The sequence below is a fragment of the Ammospiza nelsoni genome, chromosome 5 (genome assembly GCF_027579445.1).
Source record: "Ammospiza nelsoni isolate bAmmNel1 chromosome 5, bAmmNel1.pri, whole genome shotgun sequence".
NCBI lineage: Eukaryota > Metazoa > Chordata > Aves > Passeriformes > Passerellidae > Ammospiza > Ammospiza nelsoni.
Window position 1 is genome coordinate 6096782 of NC_080637.1, and position 22181 is coordinate 6118962.

Below are 22181 nucleotides of genomic sequence, written 5' to 3' on the forward strand. Positions count from 1 at the left end.
CCCCAAAATTAATCAGGAGGTGGCACTGGGCTTGGGCATTGATTTATAGAGAGGTTTGAAGAGTTGCTCTGCCTAAGCCAAGTCCTGCCCTGCGCATGAGAATCACATGGACAATGTTTTCCACACTGAACTCACTAGAAGACTTTTATCTGTTTTCTCAGTCCTGTCTGGGTCTGTGAAAAGAAGCTGTTCTATGGAGGCTGATAGTGCTGTCATTGTAGAGAGAAGCATTTTTTAAAGATGTCTGGAGCCTTAAATAAAGTGGAGTATAGTAAGTTTAGGTGTCTCCAAGGTTTTGACAGCAGTTGTGGCAGCACTAAGCGTGGGGATTTAGTCTTTCCTCAGTTATTCTTGGAGCACCTAAAACTTTAAATGGTAAAACATTAGACTGCCTGCTTTGAGCATGTAAATTTAAGAATTCTTAGTACCAAAAAGAATTATGAATTATGAGGAAAAATTACTAAAGAGGGAGGAAGCAATTCTTTGCAATTAAGAAAGAAGACCATACCTTGAGAATACTGGACAGCTATGGCACAGTATTTGTGTGTGACCCCAGGGCACTCACTTAGCCTTTTTGCCCCCTTATTTACATCTGTAAAATAGAGATAAAACTATTCATGACAGACTTGAAGGTGCTTGAAAAGCACTTTGAGAGACCTTTGGACTTGCCAAGCTTTGTTGCTTTTGTATTATGTAGAGAAACTCAGAAAAGTAGAAGGCCATAGATGAGAGGCTCCAAAAGGTTATTTTACAGAAGGGAGGAAGGGACCAGAGTTCAGTGTGTGACTGAGGTGCACTGGTAGAGATAATAAAGAGATGGCAGAGATGCGTAACAGCAGCTGGGCCTTGCAGATTTCATAAAAATGCAGGAACAGAAAGTGTTGGGTGCTTTCTGCAGCTGTGCTGTGCTGTGTGTGCCACACATGGGCTGTGGGTGCCCTTCCCAGGAGCTGTGGGCTGGGCTGTCTGGCTGATGGCTGATCTGGAGCCGCTGGGTGGGAAGTGCTATTGATTCCAGGGGAAAGGAGGGGGAGGATGCTGCCCACTGCAACACAGAGCATGTTTATCTAATAGGCCAATGACTCACGAAAGATAACATGGTATCCTAATGCTACCTCTGCTATCAAGTTATTTCCACGCTCTAATAAAAGGAGAGATACAAGCTGCTTTATCAGAAACCTTTAGTTTAACCAGTCCTGCATGTACAAGCAGAGGCACAGATCTAAGTACACAACAGCAGAACAGGCAACAGTCAGCCTCAGCATCAAATTATTAGCAGTAGTAATATTTAATATATAATATAGTGTATATTGTATGTTTATTATAAAAATATTGTTGATATTGCTTTTGTTATTATTATTGTTATTATAATGTTTTCAATGTCACTCTATCACTCACTCTCCTGAACTGGGTAGAGGAGAGAAAATATAACAAAAGGTTTGTGAATTGAGATAAGAGCAGAGAGATAACTTACCAGCTACCATCACAGGCAGAACACTCCTGGAAATTAGTTTAATTATTAATAAGTTTAATTTATTACCAATCAATTCCAAATAGAATAATGAGAAATTAAGCCAAATCTTAAAAACACCTTCTCCCCACTCCTATATTCCTCCCAGGATTAACATTATTCCTGAATTCTCCACCCACTGTCCCCAGTGGTGCAGGAGGACAGGGAATGGGGGTTGCAGTCAGTTCATCACACATCGTTCCTGCAGCTCCTTCCTCCTCAGGGTTGGACTCCTCAATTGCTCATCTGCTGCTTCAGTGTGGGTCCCTTTCTTGAGGCTGCAGCACTCCACAAATTGCTCCAGTGTGGGTCTGTTCCATGGCATGTCCCTTCAGGAACAGGCTGTTCCAGACTGGGTCCCCCACAGGGTCACAGGTGTTGACAGCAAACCCACTGCAGTGCAATCCTCTCTCCACAGGTGCTGCCAGGAGCTCTGCCTTCCTGTGGGGCCACAGCCTTCTTTGGGCACCCGCCTGCTCTGGTGTGGGCTCCCCCATGGGCTGCAGTGGATCTCTGCTCCCCCATGGAGCCCCATGGGCTGCAGGGCACAGCTGCCTCACCCTGGGCTGCACCAGGGGCTGCAGGGCAATCTCAGCTCCTGCCCCTCCTTCTCCATGGACCTTCAAGAGCTGTTTCTCTCACACATTCTCACTCCTCTCTTCTCTATCTGCAGTTACCACGGCACAGGGTTTTTTCTTCTCTTTACCAAGTCACCTCAGAGGTGTCACTGATGGGCTCAGCCTTGGCCAGTGGCAGGTCCATCTTGGAGCCATGTGGCATTGGCTCTGTAGGGGAGGCTTCCAGCAGCTTCTCAGAGAAACCATCCCTTTGTCCCTCCCACCACCACCCAAACCCAATGCAGTTTTATAACTGGAACCATTATACAAGAAATACCCAGGTCTGTTGAGCTCTGACAGGGGTTTTTGTTCGAAGCACTGGCAGCCAGTTCCTCCCATCAGGGTACAGTGATGCTCTGAAGTGGGGTGGAGGGGAAAGAGAAGTCTTCAAAGTGAGATATTTTATTATGGAAAGGCTAAGAATATTACATCTCTGTCAAGTGTTTAGTCACACAAATTATAGTAAGATCAAAAGGTATAATTTATGCAGTACAATTCTCTTAATTGGCACAGAGTCTGGTGGAGCCAAAAAGGTGCCACTTGAGCAATTGTCCTGATTATTGGAGACTCATAGGAATATGCTTTTCAAATCTACATAAGAGGCAGAAGGATACTGGGGTCAGCATCTTTATCCTCCTCTGTCAATGCTGGATAATTCCCTGCAGTATTCTTCCTGTATCTAAATTACACATGTGATAAGGTTTCTGCCATCTTCCTTGAAGACTGTTTCCCAGTCTAATAGATTTAATTATTAATTTACTATAAAATGTCCTCTGCTTAATTTCCCCACTTTTGCCCAATTTACATACCAACTCTTGTTATTGCTCTGAAATCAAGCCCTTTCCTTCTCTTTATTGTTCCTCTCTTTGGGGTCTTAATATGACACCACCACATCTTCACTCACCATTTTACCAGTCAAAACATTAGACAATGTCTAAGAAATGATTGCTGGTGTTTCTAGGTGCCACCCCCATTTTTCTAGGACTCATCCTCTGTATCTCTATGGGCCTGTTAAGCCCTTTAAGTTGTTTGTGAGCTGCTCACCAAGAAACTGAGGAGCTGGGATGGCTGATTGTGTAGAAAACGTGCTCTGACTCTCAGTCCTGATGTGCTCTCAGAGCTCAGGCTGACACAGGCTGGGTGTGTGGAAGATGAGCAGAGCTCTGAACCCTGCCATGCTTTCAACTTCCAACAGCAAATTCACTTTTTCTAGGGAATTCTGAAAGACATGCTAGCACTGTTAACTTCAACATAACTCATTTTGGAGTCATGCTGGGCGATAGAAGCAGAGGAGGGAAGCTGTAGCTCAGGAGTTTGTCCACCATCAAGTCAGAGTAGTACAACTCCTTATGCAGCCCACACTGTTTGCACAGATGAGAGATGTCATTTTCTGCACAGCTAGCAATCCCATCTGAAATTTCCTCTTTAGCAGCCATCCCAGGTAAATTACTCTGTTACTTATCAGGATGGAGAATTGCTGTAAGTTAAAAAAAAAAAGTGACTCGGCTTTCCTTGTGAAGAAAAACATTGCTAGAAATAAATGCTTTTGTTTCTTCATGAAAGGTGCCTAGTCTTGAGGAAGCATTTTTAGTCACTCTGGGTGTGCTGCTGTTCATCTCTTGTGGAGTGGCTGGAGTAACTGGAGGAGGAAGGTGGAAGTAAAGAGCATCACAGTCCATCTTTCTACCACAAGCCCAAGAGACAAAGCCTGTAATTGTGTAGAGGGTTATATAGAGGGTTATTTTAGTTAAAAAAGGCCTGTTTAAAATGCAGTTAATTAGGTGTCACTATAGAACATGAAATAACACAACGTGCATACACTGCTGTTCTCAAGGCAAAAAAGGGAAGTTTATTTTCTGACTCCAACATTTATAGATTTCCAAAAGTGACAGTGGATTGGAGGGTGAAAGTGCCCCCTCTCCAATGACGCTGGACAAACCAACAGTCCATCAAATTTCTCCTCCTCCATAAAAGAATGCAAAACAATAAGTTATTTACAGCAAGTGTGTGAGAAAGTTTGTTACAAGAATGTTATCATCAGAAGGCTAAGAAAATCTCAAAAATTCAGGGCAACAATTAGGGTTCTCTGCTTGTTCTGTATAACCCAAATACTTCTGATCTGGTGCTGTCATGGCTGTTGCTGAAGACCCTGGTCAGAGAGAGGGGGTTTCCTCACAGACTGCTTTTTCCACAGACAAGGACAGAGGTCAAACAGGTCCCACACTGCCAGCCTCAGACAGCCACAGCAGAAGCACAGGTGTGGAGGTGGATGAGCAGAGAGGCTCTCAGGAGCACAGAGCTGTAGTACTTGCCAGTAGCAGGCTGCATGCGAGTCCATTTGACTGTGCAACCCTTGTGCTGAAGTGACCCTGATGCCAAAGTCGTGTTTCTTTGTCCTCAGTCCCATATTTGGTGACGTGCCGAGCTGCATGCACTGCTGTCGTCCTCAGTGTCGTATAATACCAACGACTTTCGGAAAGCACTAATGAACAAGTGCAATTTCTTTTCTCTATTGTTGGGTTTTTTGTAAAGTTGCTCAAATGCTCTCAGGTATGGCGGCCCTGAACGGAGGACTCGGCGCCACAGGCCTGACGAACGGCACGGCCGGCACCATGGACGCGCTCACCCAGGCCTACTCAGGAATCCAGCAGTACGCGGCCGCCGCGCTGCCCACCCTCTACAGCCAGAGCCTGCTGCAGCAGCAGAGCGCCGCGGGCAGCCAGAAGGAAGGTAAGTTCTCGGCAGGTTGCAGTTTGTTGCAGCCCCGAGACACGTGAAAAGTCTCTGTTTTGGCCTGCATGTTCGAAGAATGAGTCAGAGTTCTTCAGTTCTCGGTGTCAGAGTTGTTTATTGTATCTTATCTATAAAAATTTTTCAGCAGGACAGACAGAGGCACTCTGCCTGCCCCCAGGGCAGTGTTATCTCTTTATACTACAAACTACGTATAACATGTTTTCTATTACTTTCCAACACCTATCACCTATGTTAGACAGTGAGCTTCTACTCTAAACCAATCCCAAAGTGCCAACATCACAGCAGAAGATGGAGGTAGAGAAGAAGAAAGGCTGGACACACCCAAGTCCCTCCATCTTGTCCCCAAAACCCCTATTCTAAAAACCCCAAAATCTACTTTTTCACCCTGTGATAATTTTATTATTACACTACTTCTGTGGCTTTCAGGTCTTCATACAAAGCTGGTAATTTGCTCCACGGGTCATAATCAAACCCACAGGTGTTCTGGGCTGTGTGCCAGGGTCTCTGAGCCCCCTGGCAGGGGTCCTGGCAACTCTGGACACCCAGAGGGATGTACTGAGTTCTGACAGTAAGTGCCCGCGCCAGCAGACCCAGCCCGAGCTGTGCCATGCAGCTGTTTCCTCGTGGAGGCTTCATGGAAGGCCTCAGGCAGTCTAATCTGTGATTTCTTCTTCCTCCATTTTCTTCCTGCTTGCCACTGTCACCTTCTTTGATGTCTAATGTGTTTCACTTTTCAGCCATCAAGTTATGCTTTGCCACCCATTCTTATATAAAAGCATTTACCACCTACCATATAAAAACCACTAACAAAAATCATCCCTCTGTGGATGCAATTTTTCCTTCTGGTTTCCATTTTCTGTCATAGGGGAGTTAATCTGATTGAGGTTTTGAGCTAATGACAAGATCCGTTTTCACTTTGAGTGGTTCTTTGCTTAATTGTGGGTCTTGTGAGGAAGCAGCTAAGTGAATGATTGCGCCCCTCTCCCCACACCAACAGCAAATAAACCTCAGGAAGTTATTGCTAAGAATAAATGAATACTAATTACAAGGTGTTTAGGAAAATGAGGCTACCCTTTTCCCCTCTTCCGTTCCCCTTCATGCTTCCCAGGCATTTTCAGGGGGGTTGTTTCTGTTTTCATTGCTTTCTCCTGTCCTAATTTCCAGCTAATTCTACAAAGACAGGAAAATACTGCATGCTTTCTAAGACTGTATCTATGTTGTCACTACTGCTCTTGCCAAGGATAAGCTTTGGAAATAAACCTAGTATAATATCCTCAAGAGAAATCTTTTTTATCCTCTTTTGAAATAGTATTTTCTACTGTTATGGGATGTGTTTCCTAGGAAGACAAATTTGGCATTCCCCCAGCTAGTTATTGTATAGGGATGCTGGAGTTAAAATGTATATTTTCTCTCAAGTTTTTTCCTTCATTTGCTGCTAAAAGCTTAAATTATTTAAAATGAAAGGGGATTTTTTTTAATCTTTTTTTCCATATTTTTTATTTTCTGCATTTATCTTTCCCCTCAGGCCCTTTGGTCAGTGACAATAGACTATTTGACACCAGAAAAAAATTGTTTATTTGATGTCATTGCAAGATACGTAGTGAAGGACAGCTTGATTTTTTTTCTAGCTATTTTAATTTTTCTCTGTTTAGAAACATTCAAATCAACTTAGGTTTATTTTTATTTTTATGAATTGCCAGCATCCTTTTTAAAACACAGTGGTTTTGTTATATATCTTGTATCTGTTAGTAGGTGGCTAAGTAATTCAAGTGAGTGAATTCCAGGACTGAATACTGACAACAATGTTTTATCTCTTACCATGATTTCTGATGGAAGAGTCTGGAGTGGTTGAGGATAAACAAATACCAGAGAAAAATGCTATATAAATATTAAATGCTGAAGCACAGTGAACTGCCTTGTGCATATGCTCTTAAATATTATTTAGCAATTTTTCCCCCTACTATTTTAAAGAACATTATTTGCTGGGAATGAGAGTTTACTTGTGACAAGAAGAAAAAAGTTCCAAGTGACAAGTTTTTTCATCTTTTTTTTTCCTTGCCTCCCCAGAATTTATTTTTTTTAAATCTAATTCATTTATCTCCTCCTTTTGGGCAAATTTGCTACCTTTTCCTTCAGGCTGAGAGTGAGCAGCCAGCCTGATTCCGTGTGGGAGAGGGGAGGCTCCGTGGCTCTGTTGCAGAAGGAACTCTGTAAATCTCATGAGCACTTTCCTCTTCCTCTCCAGAAAACCAAGAACATCACATCTGAGACACATTTAGGTTCCATTAAGCAAGGGAATATGTAATCAGGCTATTCTAGGTGTGGTTTTAGCAGAAATGCTTGTTCCCTTTGTGTACCACTTGCACTGCTGGTGCCTGCATGGAGACTCCATCCTGTATCCCACTCTTGCTGCCATCCATTGCTCATTTCCAGTGTGCTGCCATTGAGCTAGGGGGAAAAAATAACCTACCAGTATTAGGATGAATGTTTTAACCTACACCTGAAATAATACATATCTCAGATCTTGTCTGCAAGGAAAATACTCAAAGCACCTTTGAGTTTACACCTTTGTTTGCAAACTGAACTAAGTCTAAAGCCACTTAACTGCAACACAACTACTTAATTTTGAACTTCTTTTAAAGACTCGCTTTACAAAGCTCTTTGCAGGAGACAGATCTTTGTATGTGGGATTTATATTAAAAAAAAAGCTCATTTTGAAATGAGTCAGTACAAATTTAATTCTGAATGTCTTTTTGTCACTGACTTCACTGACTTTTAAGTCACAAGGTGTGCTTCTTCTTACTATTTTTATTCTTATCTGCAGCATTTTCTTGCCCTTTGAGTTTAAATCTGTGGTATCAAATCTGAGCTCACCTGCTTCCATTTCCATAAGTTCCTGCAACTGGAATTAAACTGACAAACCCATGCAGGTGTTGGAAGCAGCAGAGGAGTCCTTGTGCAGTTCTTGGGGCATTCTGAGAGCCAATACATTCTGTACCTGTTTTCCTAACCTTAATTACACTGAAAGACACTCATGTAAATTGAAGAAAGAGATTTAACTACTTCTATAGTAGAGTTATGAAATAAACACTTTTCAAAGTAAACACTTTTCAAGATGGGATGCTCAAGAGCTGCATTTCAGCTGTGCTCTTTTGATGATCCACTTGCTTTTGTTCCCTCAGAGTTAGAAAGTGAAATGCTTTCTGACCACCAGCTTCAGTAAGTATTATGGAAAAACAGATTAAATGTAGCACTTGTAATAGCTGTTTTCATACTTCTTTTTTTTTTATTTATTTTATTTTCCTAAAGGTCCAGAAGGGGCAAACCTCTTTATTTACCACCTCCCCCAGGAGTTTGGAGACCAGGACATTCTGCAGATGTTCATGCCTTTTGGAAATGTTATCTCTGCTAAAGTCTTCATTGACAAACAGACCAATTTGAGCAAGTGCTTTGGTATGTCAAATTTAATAAATCCAACCATAAAAGCCGCATGCACTATACTGAAAAGGGGCCAGGAAAGAAAATTAACAGCAGTGTGAGAAATGTCATACTGGAAAATCATTCCAAAAATAATAGACTGTTAATCCTCAAATGAGCAGGAAGATGCAAAGACAAACTACTTCTAACTAAAAATTGGATATGGAAAAAAAAACAATAATAATCTTCCAGTCTGACATCTCGCATGAATGTGTCAAGTACATAAAACTAATTACACCCTATGTGGGGGAATGTCATTTAGTATACTATTAAATTGCCTTATTATGGATACCTAATTATTCTCTATTGTATAGCTGAGCCACTTAAAAAAAGCTCCATGTTTAACCCATTGCTTCTACATTACAGGAATTTCTTTCTTCTGAATTAAGTACAAGATTTTGCAATTAGTGACTGAATGGTGTGTACATGTAGTTCAGAATATTCTGCAGACAGCTGATGTCTGGCTGTGCAGCTCTGGCTGTTGTGGGTGGGTCCCAGTGTGTTATGGAAGGTGGCATCTCCCTCACCTTAGGGCAGGGATGAAGAGAGCCTCACAAGATCAGTGTCAGGTTTCCCAGAGAATACTTTGAGCTGTCAGAAAATTAGATCACAGCAGAGGAAGAGATGATATGTTGGTATAAAAATAGTTTTAGGGTTGATTAGGAGGGATGATGTATTTGCAATAGCAGAAATGCACCAGTTCAGTGCTTTGATGGAGTGGAGCAGAGAATGGCAGTGTGTGGTAAGCTTTTGGAGCATTGGTCTCATAATTATGGTCTTATACAAGACACAGTGAGGATTTAGGAGGAGGAAGGAATCTCCTAAACATGAGTTTTGTAAGGGTTGATGTAAAATACGGGAATTTTCTTTAAAGTGGCAATTCTTTCCCAGAGTAAAGGAATGCACCTGTATATGTGACAAAAGAGGAATGGACAGTACACTTGGAAAGTTGATTCAGTTCACAGAAAGAGTGTGACATTCTTTCTGCATTTTCCCACAGTCTTTCAATTAATTTTTGAAGCATTCATCTGTTCAGACTTTACAAAAAATTATTCATATCTAGACCAGCATAGTCCAGCCTGTGTCTGCGATGGGTTAAAGCAGTCCCTGAGGCTCTTGCAAATTTGAAAAGTGGAATTGAAATGGAGTCCCCATTGATCTGGAGCCAGTTCTGTTAGTATGTTGGGGGTTACAAAATCGTTGTTGAGATCTCCAGGAATCTTGATGAAAAGACAAATCAAGCTATGTTAATCAAAATGCAGCAATTGTGGTGACTGCTGAAAGAATGTAAATCAGTTTGGGCAGGTGGCTGAATTCATCAGATCGTTTCCCACACTTGCTTTTTGTGCATTTTCTTTTACTCTTTGATTACCTTCTTACACATTTGCCTGGGTTTGTGGGACACAATTGCCTAACTCAGTGATGCACCAAAATTATCTTCTTTAAGGGAAAATGGAGGTGTCAAATCCCAATGGATGGAGGAAACCTCCTTTTGGTATTAGGCAGCTCTCACTGATATTTCTATTTCTCAGTCTTGCTTCCCAGATACTCTGCTACCAGGGAGGGAGCTCTGCTTTAAAAACAAAAAGTAGAAGTGGCAGATGAAGCTGAGTTTTCTGATTAGTGGGTGACTGTTTGGTGATGCTGCACATCACAGGCAAAGCCAGAATTAGTCCTGCTGGTTTAATGTACAGGCAAGGTCTGCATGCACCTCCTCAGCTTTATTAGCAAGAATTGTCTAATATTTTTTTTGGTCCTATATTTGTGTTTCAAAAAGCTTTTTATTTTCTTTTTCTGTCCTCCCACCCAAAAACTATGACAATAATGCTGCTGAAGAACCCATTTCTCTGCTGAATCATTTACCCACTGCACTTGGTACAGTTTGGGTTTGGGTTTTTTATTTGTTGGTTTGGTCTTTTTTCCCCTAGTAATAGTAATTGTAATTGTAATAACTTGCACATGCTTAGGGCTTCCTACTCTGGAGTTTCCAATCTCCTGCCCAAAGGAGGAGAAAGTCAAATTACAGATGGGAACAGGTTGAACATCCAAAAGGTGTAAAGATTGTCCAAATCTGTCTGGCAGAAATGGGAAGGTTTATTCTGAGTAAGTGATAAACAGTGATGAATCTTTATGTAAAACTGCTTCACAAAATGAAAAATTTCATTTCTGTGCAGAAAAATGACTTAGGCATATTTTCTTTCTTGTCCAACCTAAAATGAATGTTCAAAGGATTAAATGATGATGAGGATGACAGAACAGTGTGTTTACACCTGGAAGTGCTCTTCCATGAGTTCTCACATGCTCCACGGGCTTTAATTGATTCAGCAGACAAAGGGTGTCACTATTCCAGCTTATCTCTTGCCTTTCATAAATGTTACAATAAGAAAAATGAGATATGTAAGTAAGGCAGAGGAGGGGGAACTCAGTTACATCAATGCAGAAATACAGTCAGCCTTATAGCAAAATTGTTACTTGAATGATGAAAATTATTTATCCTGATTATAGAGCTACTCAAAGATCTAAAACAAAAATCAGAATTGTCATGACAGGATCTTTGAGAATTAATAAGAAACATCATTCTGACTGTATGTAACCTGTGGTTTAAAATTCAGACAAAAAATGATGAATGGGTGCAATCAGAAAAATACAAATAAAGGGAAGGAATTCTAGATTCTTCAGTAAGATTTATAAATGAAGGTTCTCAATAAGGAAGAAGATGAGAGCGTAACAAGCTAATGCAGGTATTGCATTCTGTGTAGAGAGACAGATTGTGAATCCAAATAAGAATTGAATGACAGGGGCTGATGCCAGCAGTGTGCTTCCTTCTCTTCATTCACCATCCACAGATGCCAAGTGACAAGTTTAGATCACTTGCTTACTTTCCAGGTGGATAAAACTAGGTACAAAGGAAAGGAATTGATGTTAAGTTCATAGCAGTAATGAGAATAAAGTGAAGGTCAGGAAAGCTGTAGAGGGAAATGCTGAATTGTGAAGGTGGGTAGGAGAAGCTACACCTCAGCTGTGGAGCATCTGCCTGGACAGTGCTACAGCTGCCCCCCAACTCCTGCCAGTTCCCTTTGCTTTGAGGCAATCCTAGAGCTCAGGGAGGGAGACCCAGGACACAGAGCTAAGGTAATGATTGGAGTAATGTGAACAGATATGGTCTCCTAGAACCAAATAGGGGAAAGGAAGAAAGGAAGAGAGTGATGAAGCTCTTCAGGATCTGGCAATAAATTTAAGAGGGAATGACCTCAGGGAGAAAGTGAGGAAGTGGTAAGAGTTACTAAAACCAAGGAAGGTATGGAGGAACATTTATTATCCCTTAAGGAGGTAACAAATACTCAACCACAGGACAATATGGATAGAGCATATTGGCTTTGGCCAGGAGAAGGTTGGCAGAGGTTTAAATGAGAGGTGGTTTTGAGTGGAAGGAACAGAAGACAGCCTGAGCTGTCAGACAAGAGTCTTAACTTAAATAGTTTGGTGAAGCTGATTTAAGGTGAAACCATAGGGATGATCTATGAAGGAGAACAGCTGGACAAGGATACCTTGAGAAGGGGGGAAGATTTTATGCGGTGGGGAAAGCAAAATAACACTCTGACTCTGCAATTGGAAGAGAGCAGCAGTGCAAGAGCCATAAAAGGATAGGTTAAAGTAGAGGTAAAAAGAAGTAATGAATCCAAGAAGTACACAGGCACTAAGCACAAATGAATGAAGCTGGTTGAGGAAAGAGAGGCACTGAGAAGCCCCTGTGTTAGGACTGAAGACAAAGTGTGTGGCATCCCTGCTTTAGGAGAATGAGGGGATACATGTTAAGGCAAATTCAAGGGGAAAGAAGAGGGAGCATTTCAAAGCAGATGCACAGCAGCAGGCTGAGTGCAGTAATAATTAGCCCAAGCTGAGGCAGAGCAGCAGTTAGGTGAGCTTTGCAATTACAAGTGGGAGGCCCAGATATGAAAATGAACTTTGAGCTTCCAGAATCAGGAAGATTTGAATATATTATGAACAGAACATTTTCAGTCTCCCAGGGAAAAGAAATCTGAGCCAGGCCAGCCATTCTGAATTACCCAAGCAAGCATTATCCTCCTAGTTAGTGCTCACATGCAAGGAGCAGATCTTGGAGTTCTCATCAAACCCTACCATTGTCTTTATGATGCTGCTTAATTTTGATGTTTGCATACCCCTTTGGGGACCAAGAGCCTGAATTAACTAACATTAAGGTACCCTGAGATCTTGAAATGGAAGGAGCTGTAAAATTACAAAATATTAATATTGCAACTGTCCTAGGCTGAGCCCAAGGAGATGAGGGTTCCACAACACACATGAACTCACGCCCAGGTGTGCCAGTGGGTTTAGGAATTTTGGGGGCTTATTCTGTAACCAGGCTTGCTGTTTCAGCTTCCCTTTTGCAGACTGGCCTAAATAGCACTTCCTAATAGACTGGGAGGTATGTAGATACTACACTGAAAAGTGTTACAGTAATAAATATCTTCAGTCTCTAAGGTAGGAATATAAATAACAAAATGGAAACTGCATTGCACCAAAATTGGCCAACTGCATCCCAGCTAGTAAAGAAACATTATGTAGGTAAAGAGGAAGGCAAAAGGAAACGGGAGAGGAAATGGGATATGAAATGTGATCAAAGAACTAATTGAAAGCCAGGTGAATGTGTCAAATAAATAGCAATCATAAAATTCTAACTAAGTGCCTCCTGACATTTGTTGTAACCCAGAGCTGACTTTCTCTCCCGTTCTGTGTCCCGCAGGTTTTGTTAGCTATGACAATCCGGTCTCTGCACAAGCTGCTATCCAGGCTATGAACGGCTTTCAGATTGGCATGAAACGCTTGAAGGTTCAGCTGAAACGCTCCAAAAATGACAGCAAACCTTACTGATCTTAACCCCAGATGCTTACTGCTCTTATTTTAGCTTTCTTAGGGTAAGTCCCATGAGCAAACCTGTCCTCTGCAGGGGGGTTAAGAAAGAACATAGAGCCAACCTTCACCAAGGGACAGTTATTTTTACAGTTACCACTTCCATCTCCCCACTTGTCCTTACTGCACTTGGCTCCCATTTCCTTGCCAAGTAATTACTGAGTTGTGTTACTGTATTTTGTTTTGCAGCATAATTTATCTCCTTTTCGAAACAAAAATAAATGTCTTGAAATTCCAAACAGCACACACACACAGACACAAAAAAAATGTGCAATTTAACTCTGTGAACCCTGGTGCCATTAGCACACAATAAAAGTTGTTTTCTATGGATGGATCGTATTTTACCAGGGTGGCACCAGCAGTTTATAGGTTAAACAAAATGGCCTCATGCCAGTTGAAGCACTTATTTTGCAACAAAAATTGAAATAAGTCTTTCCACTACATCAACTTGTTTTTTGAGAAGATCTGATTTTTTTTTCGGTTCAAATCAACGTATTGTTATATATTAGTCTGATTTTACACTGGTCGTCTTTATATTTCATTTTTTTTAAGTTCTTGTTTTTTTGGAAAGGATTAATGTAAAAAAGATTTAGAGATCTGTTTCTAAAGCTACAGGGTTTAAAATAAAAAAAAATAAAATAAAATGAGTGACAATACTTGATGTTTCTTGAGAGATAAATTTAATAATAATAAAAAAAAGAAAGCCACAGGCCTGTAAATTTTATTTGTAAAAAGCATTTCTATTTTTATACAAAATTTTTACTGCCTCAGAAATAATGGAATTTATTTATTGCCTATTGTTAACTTATTGGATACCTAAAGAGCAGCTCTCTATGCTAGCTAGATCCTTTGAAGTAGTCTCTAGAGTAATTGTGCCAAGAATGGGCGCTTTTTCACTGTTGAACCCTCCACCCTTTGCAGTTCATGCTTTTATCCTCTTGTTTGTATTTGTCTGGTTATTTTGTTCGTAGTTTCCATTACCTAGTTTAAAGTTTGGTTGTCTGACCCTTTCCCTCCCCCTGCCCCCCCTGTACCTTTCTGTTACATTTGTAGAAACTGGTTCTTTCCTCTCTTTTTCTCCCCAAAGAGGAATCCATTCTCTCTGACTCCTTTCAGATGGATTCTTTTGGGGCTCCATTGTGTTCTTGTTGACAAGTATTGTAAGTTAATGCAAATTATGTGAACAGCTCGTAGGCTCTACTGATAAAAGATTTGCATTAGTTTTCTCCTGCACCCATAAAAGTGATTTTGTTTGTGCTGCATAGATTCTGTGTAACTTTTTTTCCTCTTCCTTGTTTTTTCCCTAGACATCTCCATGCCCGTTAGCCCATCGTTTGCCTAGCATGTCCCTGTGGCGTCTCAAAAAAAAAAAAGTTTCATCGTCCCGTCATTGTTTCTGATGTCTTTCTGACCTCACATCATATTTGGTTCTCCTACTGACCTAGTTTGACCTTTGAAATTTGCATGTGACCTCATCTAGCTATGAATTCTGGGAAGTCAATGTGAAAAAACATTGCTGCATTCATGCAAGACTGAAATTTATTATTAGATAAATTAATGATAGGATTTAAAAACAACCTGTGGCAAAATGTTTTTTCTTTCTTTCCTTTTTGTTTTTTCAGTTTTGGTTTCTGGTTTTCTTCTTTCCTTGTAGTTTTTGTTTCATTTAGTTTGGGTTTTTTTGTTTGGGTATTTTTCTTGGTTGATTTTTGGTTTTGGTTTTTTTTTTTTTTCATTTCGTAAAAAAAAAAATAAAAAAAAAACAGACTTGAAAGTATTATACAGGGATTGGCATTCTGCCTGGTCACTGGTGACAATAGCAATATGTGTCCAGAGGCACAGAATGTTGGTTTCTAACAGACTACTTCCAAAACAGTTTGAGAAATAAAACTGTCTGATTTTAAGTCTCTAGAGGTCTGTAATAGTTTTTACATTTTTCAGGCAGTGTAAAGTTTTTTGATAAGGCCATTTTAGGTGGCTCACTTTCTCATTAAAGTATATATATAGAACCACTTTTTGTAGATTAGTATAAGAAAATATTTACCCTGTTTTAGGGCAAATGCTACCTACTTGTGTCACCTTTTGCTGAACTGACTCACAGTTAGACAATCCATGGTTTAATGCACATGAAATTACCTATATTTTATACTGTTTCAATGTACAGAAGAAAGGTTACTGTAAAATGTGTTACGTTGGTGCTTCTGTGAATTAAGTTGTGGTTTCATCATGAGTCTTATGGTCTTAAGTGTTCTATGTTTATAAAAAGACAAGTTTAAAATTGGTTTACTTGAACAACAAGAACAAAAAGAAGATTCAAAAAAAACACAAAAAAAAGTTGTTTGCTTAAAAAAAAAAAATAATTTCATGTGAAAATGAAAAAATATTCCAGAATAAGTTTGTGTTGGCTTGTGACGCATTGATGTCATTTTTTTATTGTGAACAATTTAGGTGTGTTTGTGTTCAGCAAAATGTGATCAGTTTTTCTTTTAAAGAAAAAAAAATCAGTGAAACTATAGTGCCAAATTCCAAAGGTACTTTCTTCCTAGAGCTTCAGTGTGTTTCTTGTGTGAAGTAATTTGATAACATGGGTATTTTATTATGTGTTTTGTATAAATCCCTAATATTTAAAGAAAAAAAGAGGTTAAAAAGTTTGTTAACTTGCTATCCTGTGGTCTTGTTGCCTGAAATTGTTATTGTTTGTTATTTCTCTTTGATGTTTTTTGTAAAACATTGTATAAGTGCCCATGTTTCACTTTTTTAACCACTCTGCACACATCAATGCTGTGAAAGCAAACCTCACTATGTATTTTCTTCATATTGTATGGAAACCTCTAAGGTGAGAAAGTTTTGAACTTTTAACCCTTTCCACCCAGAGCTGTCTTGAGTGTTAATACCTTTTATACATTCACCATTTTGCTGTTTATTTTTATATATATATCTATATCTATAAATATATATATACTTAGTTTTTTGTGGTTTATTTAATACATGGTTGAAATCAGAACAATGCACAGGGCAGATCTGAAGGACAAAAATATTTTACTGCTGTCTAAATTTCTTCTGTATCTATAACTAAAATTATTTAAAACCGTAATTAACTTGTGGTTTTCCTTTTTAGATTTTGGGGATTTTGTCTTTTCTTAAAGAGCTTTTAATATGCTGCTGGAATATGCTATTCAGTATTAATAAAATAAAAGAAAAAGAAAACAATTCTTTAATTATCTATTGTATGAGCCACTCCCAACCAGGAGCGGTCAATCCACCATTTGAAAACCTTGAGGAGAAAAAAAAAAAAAAGAATAATAATATTTTTGTAATTTAAATAAATGAATTTTTGCTTAAATCAGATGCACTAGATCTTCCTGGGTGAAAATTCAGTGTGCACTGCAGTTAAACTACTTTTTATGGATAAAGTTTACATACACTGTAATGTTTGGTGTTATTTGCCATTATTTGTCACGGCAATATCCTGGCTTACTCCCGCAGACACTCGTTCAGAGAGGAGTAACTTTACTCGTGCCCGTGGTCCATGGGAATGTCTGTGTGACTGATGGGGGTGTTTGCTGGAGGAAGCTCTTTGTCAGGAGCCAGAAAAGAGATGCTGGTAGCCCTTTTCACTGCCTTGTAAGTCCGATTGGGTTGCGTTCCTACCGCACAAACAGTGACCAACAACCAAATTCGGTTCTTTGCCACCGGTTCAGCAAATTCATTGCCAATCCAATGTGTGTGAGCAGCAGTACCTGCTACAGGTCATAAAGTGCCATAACTTCTTCCACCTCCTAGTTCTATCTGGTTATATCTGAAGCCACCTAAAATTAAAAACGAAGCCCTATATGAGCAACATCAGCTGGTGCACTCTTGTCTCTCATCCCCAACTTAAATGCTTCTTTATGTAGAGCCCTGGGATGGAAAGGACTAGCCTCTAGTGATGCAAAAAAAGTTTCCTTCTTATAGCACATGCACTTATAAATAAATGATCTATACTTTTCTCACATTTTTACTACTGCTGGGGCCTTCCTACACCCTTTGAGGGCTATTTTGTACTACTTGCAGCAATTGTGCGTATTCAAAGTATCATCTCACGTACGTTATATTATATATATGTACATATATATATATATAATATGAGATCATCATTTGGATTGTTTAGAGACTGTTTCACTAATTTTTCTCATTGTACCCACCGTCTAAATTTCCAAAGCTTTTGTAGATGCCCTGGTGTGTCCTGTGGGTTTTCCAGTCCGGTTAGAGCGGTGATGCCTCTGGTCCTTGGGCAGTGTAACTCAACACCAGGCTGCCCTGAATTACTCCACAGGACATTGGCTTAGCAGTGGGAGACAAGGAATGTTTCTGTACTTCCAGGCAACTGAGATGAGTCATTGCTTAGAAAAGTGTCCATCTCTGGAAAATAAAAAAAATTTAAAATTCAAAAATAAAAATAAAATTCAAATACAAAACCAAAAACCCAAACGTACACCTCCTGGGAGGCAAATTATCTACCAGTTCTCTTTCAAAATAATGAAAGGTAAAAGCTGCAAGGGTGCAAGGGCCTAATAAGAGAGGAAGTAAAACAAGGGAAATTGCTTTACAAAATTCTAATCAAAAGACTAGACTAGTTGTTTTATCAAACAAATTAGCTAATTGCAATGAAATGGCAGTCCTCAAAGGAGTAACAAGTTCATCTTTCTTTCACCATAGGGGTTACAGTTCCTTGGCTTGTGCTACTCTGGAATCATTTTACTGTTTCTGTTTTTATTATCTTAAGTGCTAATTAACAAAAGGAAAAAAATATCCTGTAGTTTCATTACCTTTTTGGATAATGTCATACAAAAAGAAAAAAAAAAAAAACAAACCTATGTATTTGTGTTTTTTTCGTGCTGTGGGAATTGTTGTTTGTAGATTAATAATACTATCATTTTGTTTAGAATTACAAACTAGTTTTTAAGTATTGTCTGAGAAAAGCCAAAGTTAATGCAATCTAGTGGAAACTGTAAGACCATTTGAGTATTGTTTCTGTTTTATTGATGCATTTGGATTTTGTTGTTTGATGGAATTTGAGCCAAAAAAAAAAAAAAAAAAGAACAAAAAAAAGGCAAAAAAAAAAGCAGGCTTTCCTATTTCTACAACTTGATTGTACTTATGCATTTTGTACCAGTGGAACTTTTTATACTGGAGATTAAAAAACAAATGGAAATTTTTGTGGCTTACTCTCGTGGGCCCCCTCGATCATGACTGATTTTCAAGTTTGATTTCTGGACGGTAGAAAGAGAGTTGGTTTTGTTTCGAGAATTCAAAACTTTGGCTTGATTTCTTTTTTTCCCTTTGCTTATATCTAGTGTTTAGAATTTTGTCTTAACAAAAGCGGTAAGTTTCACTTTTTATTCTGTATCGTGCAGTTACACAATAAGGTAATTAGAATTAGGAGTACTCGGTCACTTTGCGTGGATAAATGTATTAGTTAAAACGTTAGGGGTTTGCTTTTTTGCTGTTTAGATCAGAGTTTTTTCTGATTCTTCTGTCCTCATTGTGAACATAACCGTGTAGTTGAAACAGTCAGACTTATTTTTGTAACGTATGTTATTGTGTGATGCAGTTTTTTGCTTCTGTCTCCAATATTAAACCATTTTCCTAATACTTGTCTCTCTACTTTGTGTGTTGTATTGTTGGTGGTCATTCTGTGTTGGTAATACATCTGCACACCTCACTGTTTCACGTGCCTGTTTTTTTTTTTTTTTTCTCTATTTGTTGGTTGTGTACAAAAGATACAGTCGATTCCACCTAAGTGAATAGCTGATTGGGGGGCAAAAGAGGATTTGTACATTTTAGACATATTCTGGTTTCTTTGAATTTATTTTTTTTTCTCTTTTCCTCCCCCTAGTCATGCCTTATCACTTGCATAATCTCTTGGTGCAGGAAGCATTTTAAATGAGTTTCCTGCAAAGTCCTATTGAAGGTAGCTTTTATTAGCCTTCAAACTGCAAAACCTTCTGCACACAAACACACAGAAGACACCTGAAAAGATTTCTTTTTTTTTTTTGTTTTGCTGTGGCATTTCAGTCAGTCTGGAAAATGTGGATTATGGAGATCATTTCTTCCTAGTTGTTAAAAAAATAATAATAATACTCTGCCACTACGTTGCAGAAGCATATGAAACATTCAAGAAAAGGAGGATATAGCCGTGGGATTTTTTCCAAACTGCACAGTAATCTGATGGCATATGGCGTTAGTCAAACTCTCCCTAGAAACTAATCATGTCTTAACTAGGGCTGGGAGAGCCTGCAAAATCTTACCAGGTGATCAAGCTTGTTATGTGCAGTTGTACATACAATACTTTAAAATATATAGCAAAATCCAAGTGAGCACAGGAAGACTTTCTTGCTAAAGCCAATGGAAGTAAAAAAAAAAAAAAAAAAAAAGAAAAAAAATTTTAAAAAGGAGAAATAAATTATGGAAAAAAGATCCCCCATTGTTCCAATGGGTGATATTTTTGCTGTGGGCTTACAAAGAAGATCATTCTCAGCATTGGCTGATAGTATTACACAAATCTCAAAAGGGACTAAAGAAATACCATAGCACTTTTTTTCTCATTATTTTTTACACTTGGCTCTTAGCTTTTTTTATTCTTTCCTTTCCTATAATTTTTCCTCCTCACAAGAATCTCTCTGCTCTCCCCCAACCGGTGTCTACCATGATGAAATAAAAGCTGCAAAAGAAAAATCTATGTTGTTCTGGTTTACAGAAAGTCTCTTCTCTCCTCTGATCGCAGATACAAACCTTACAATTTGGAGAGGGGGGGGAAAAAACAAAACAAAACAAAACCAACCAAACCAAACCCAAGGAGGAGAGAGAAGCACTGGTGAGTGCTCTCTGGAATTCAAGCCATACGCCCCCATCCCTTTCCTTTGTCCCACTTTCTGTGATGCTCAGGAATCGAAGACCACTTAAAAGTGCTCTTATGAGACCCAAACGACACTCGTCCCTCTTGTCTCCTCTCCCCTGGTCTCTCTGGCGCTCTGGCTTTGGCTCACACACACACACAGCCCCATCAATACCGTCCAACAAGGTCCTGGCGCACTGGGTGTATCCGTGTGGTGTCAGCAGCGACGTTGGTTCCTGCCTTTGGAAGACTTTTGAAATTTTCTGGTGGCTTGTGAGTTGGCCTGGTTGTTACTGCTCGATCTATTTTTCTGAATTTTTTTTTCCTTTTTTTCACTTTTCTGTTTCCATGAGAAGCAAGCAAGTGAAGAGCCTGGAGCGCCCAGTGAGCTCCAGTGCCATCCCACAGGGTCTGTTATCAGAGGTCAGGGGTCCAAGCAGCTCTAGGTTTAACCTAAAACCACAGGAGCCTGTAGCAGACAGCCCAGGCAGGAAAGCAGAACCTGATGGTCAGAATATATCCTGGGTCTTTGACACCTCTAGAGTTTATGATCTCAATTTGGATAATTTTGACACCAGTGGATTCAGTTAAGTAAGTCTTGACTTGCATGATGGATAAATCAGAATTGCTCTCTGGGGTTTTTTTTAGCTTGCTGTGGATGTTTTCTTTTTTTTCTTTTCTTTTTTTTTTCCTCCAAACTTGGTCTTAGGAAAGAAACTAGAGCTTTGTGAAGGGTCTTTTCTTCCAAAAATACAACTGAAAAAAAGAAGACTTATACTGCAGTTAGGTTTCTTTTAAATACTCAGGGCTGAAAGATACAGGGTTTTCTTTCTTTCTTTCTTTCTTTTTTTTTTTTTTATTTCAACAATGGGGGAAAAATGAGTTCCTTAAAGCAATGCAGCTGAACAGTTTGTCCTGCTTAAACACATGCTTTTAATTTCAATTATGTAAGGCACCTTGCAGTGTTAGCAAAATGTCTCTTTGTTAGCTATATGTGTATCGCCATGGGAAATTACCAAACTGTCACAAGACTCGCTGATTAAAGAATAGCCTGCCAGAGTGTGTGTGCCTTTGCCCAGTGTGACTCTTAGGTATTAGGCTAAGGAAAACAGTTTAACAAAATGTAGTGTGAATCATTCCTGATAAGTGAATAAAGCATTGTGACCAAGCAATCAGATTATTCACTTATCAGGAATCGACTGTACTGATAGTTTGCCTGATCGTTTTTGTTCCTCATCTCTGTTGTAGTTTCACTACTTTGCTGTGTTCTGTTTTTTCTCTCATGCTCTTAGTAAAATCACTGGGAATATCCCTTCGTGTGATCATGAAACGTGCTACTGAGTAACAAATAAAAAAAAAATTTAAATATAAAAATGATATCTTAACAAAATCTATGCACTTGCTATCAGGAACACAATACTGGATGTGTCTTATATATATTGAACTATAATAGTATTCGATTTCTTAAATAAAGCTTAAGAAAGGATTTTGTTGTCTGTAAAATTTTATGAGCATTAAATGGAACAAAAAATGTTTCTAGGATTGGGCGCTTTTTGTTATATGAAATCTTCCTGGGTATAAGGTCTTTAACCATGCCCAGGCAAATGTTAACTAAAAAATTCGCTTGATATTTCATTAATAATGGAGACTTTGAAAATTAGGCTTACTGAAATCTGTGGGGAGAAAAAGTCTTGCCATTCAGTGACTTGCAGCAAAAGATTCTAAGATGCAGAAATTTTTATCTCTTTCTGTATTTGAAACCAAAACATGTTTGATTTTGCACTAAAATCAAAAAATGGCTAAAATATGTGAATGAGAAAATGCTATAAAACAATACAATACTGGACTTTTTGGTATATGACTTTTTTTCCTCCTGATTCTAGATAGGTTTAAAGTTAAAAAATGAAAACCCATATGCTCAAAATTCCACAGATTCCACCCCGGAGGTCAAGGCATCTTTTTGGGGAAGATCCATGGCTTACCGTACGGTTCCTGTATTGAGCCTTCTCTTAAA

At 39.1% G+C, this 22181-nt stretch overlaps 1 protein-coding gene across 8 annotated transcripts in view; it reads left to right on the top strand.

The window, feature by feature from the left end:
- CELF2 (CUGBP Elav-like family member 2) overlaps positions 1 to 21541 on the top strand; it is a 551351-nt gene extending 529810 nt beyond the window's left edge. For 5 of the 8 annotated variants that reach the window (XM_059471628.1, XM_059471627.1, XM_059471623.1 and 2 more), the window contains 3 exons: positions 4660 to 4857; positions 8191 to 8334; positions 13124 to 21541. In XM_059471628.1, coding sequence (XP_059327611.1) covers positions 4660 to 4857; positions 8191 to 8334; positions 13124 to 13251 — 470 coding nt within the window. In that variant the 3' untranslated portion in view covers positions 13252 to 21541. The remainder of the gene's footprint in view (positions 1 to 4659; positions 4858 to 8190; positions 8335 to 13123) is intronic. The other 3 variants (XM_059471622.1, XM_059471625.1, XM_059471626.1) reach the window with 1 other exon arrangement.
- The last annotated feature ends 640 nt before the right edge of the window (positions 21542 to 22181 follow it).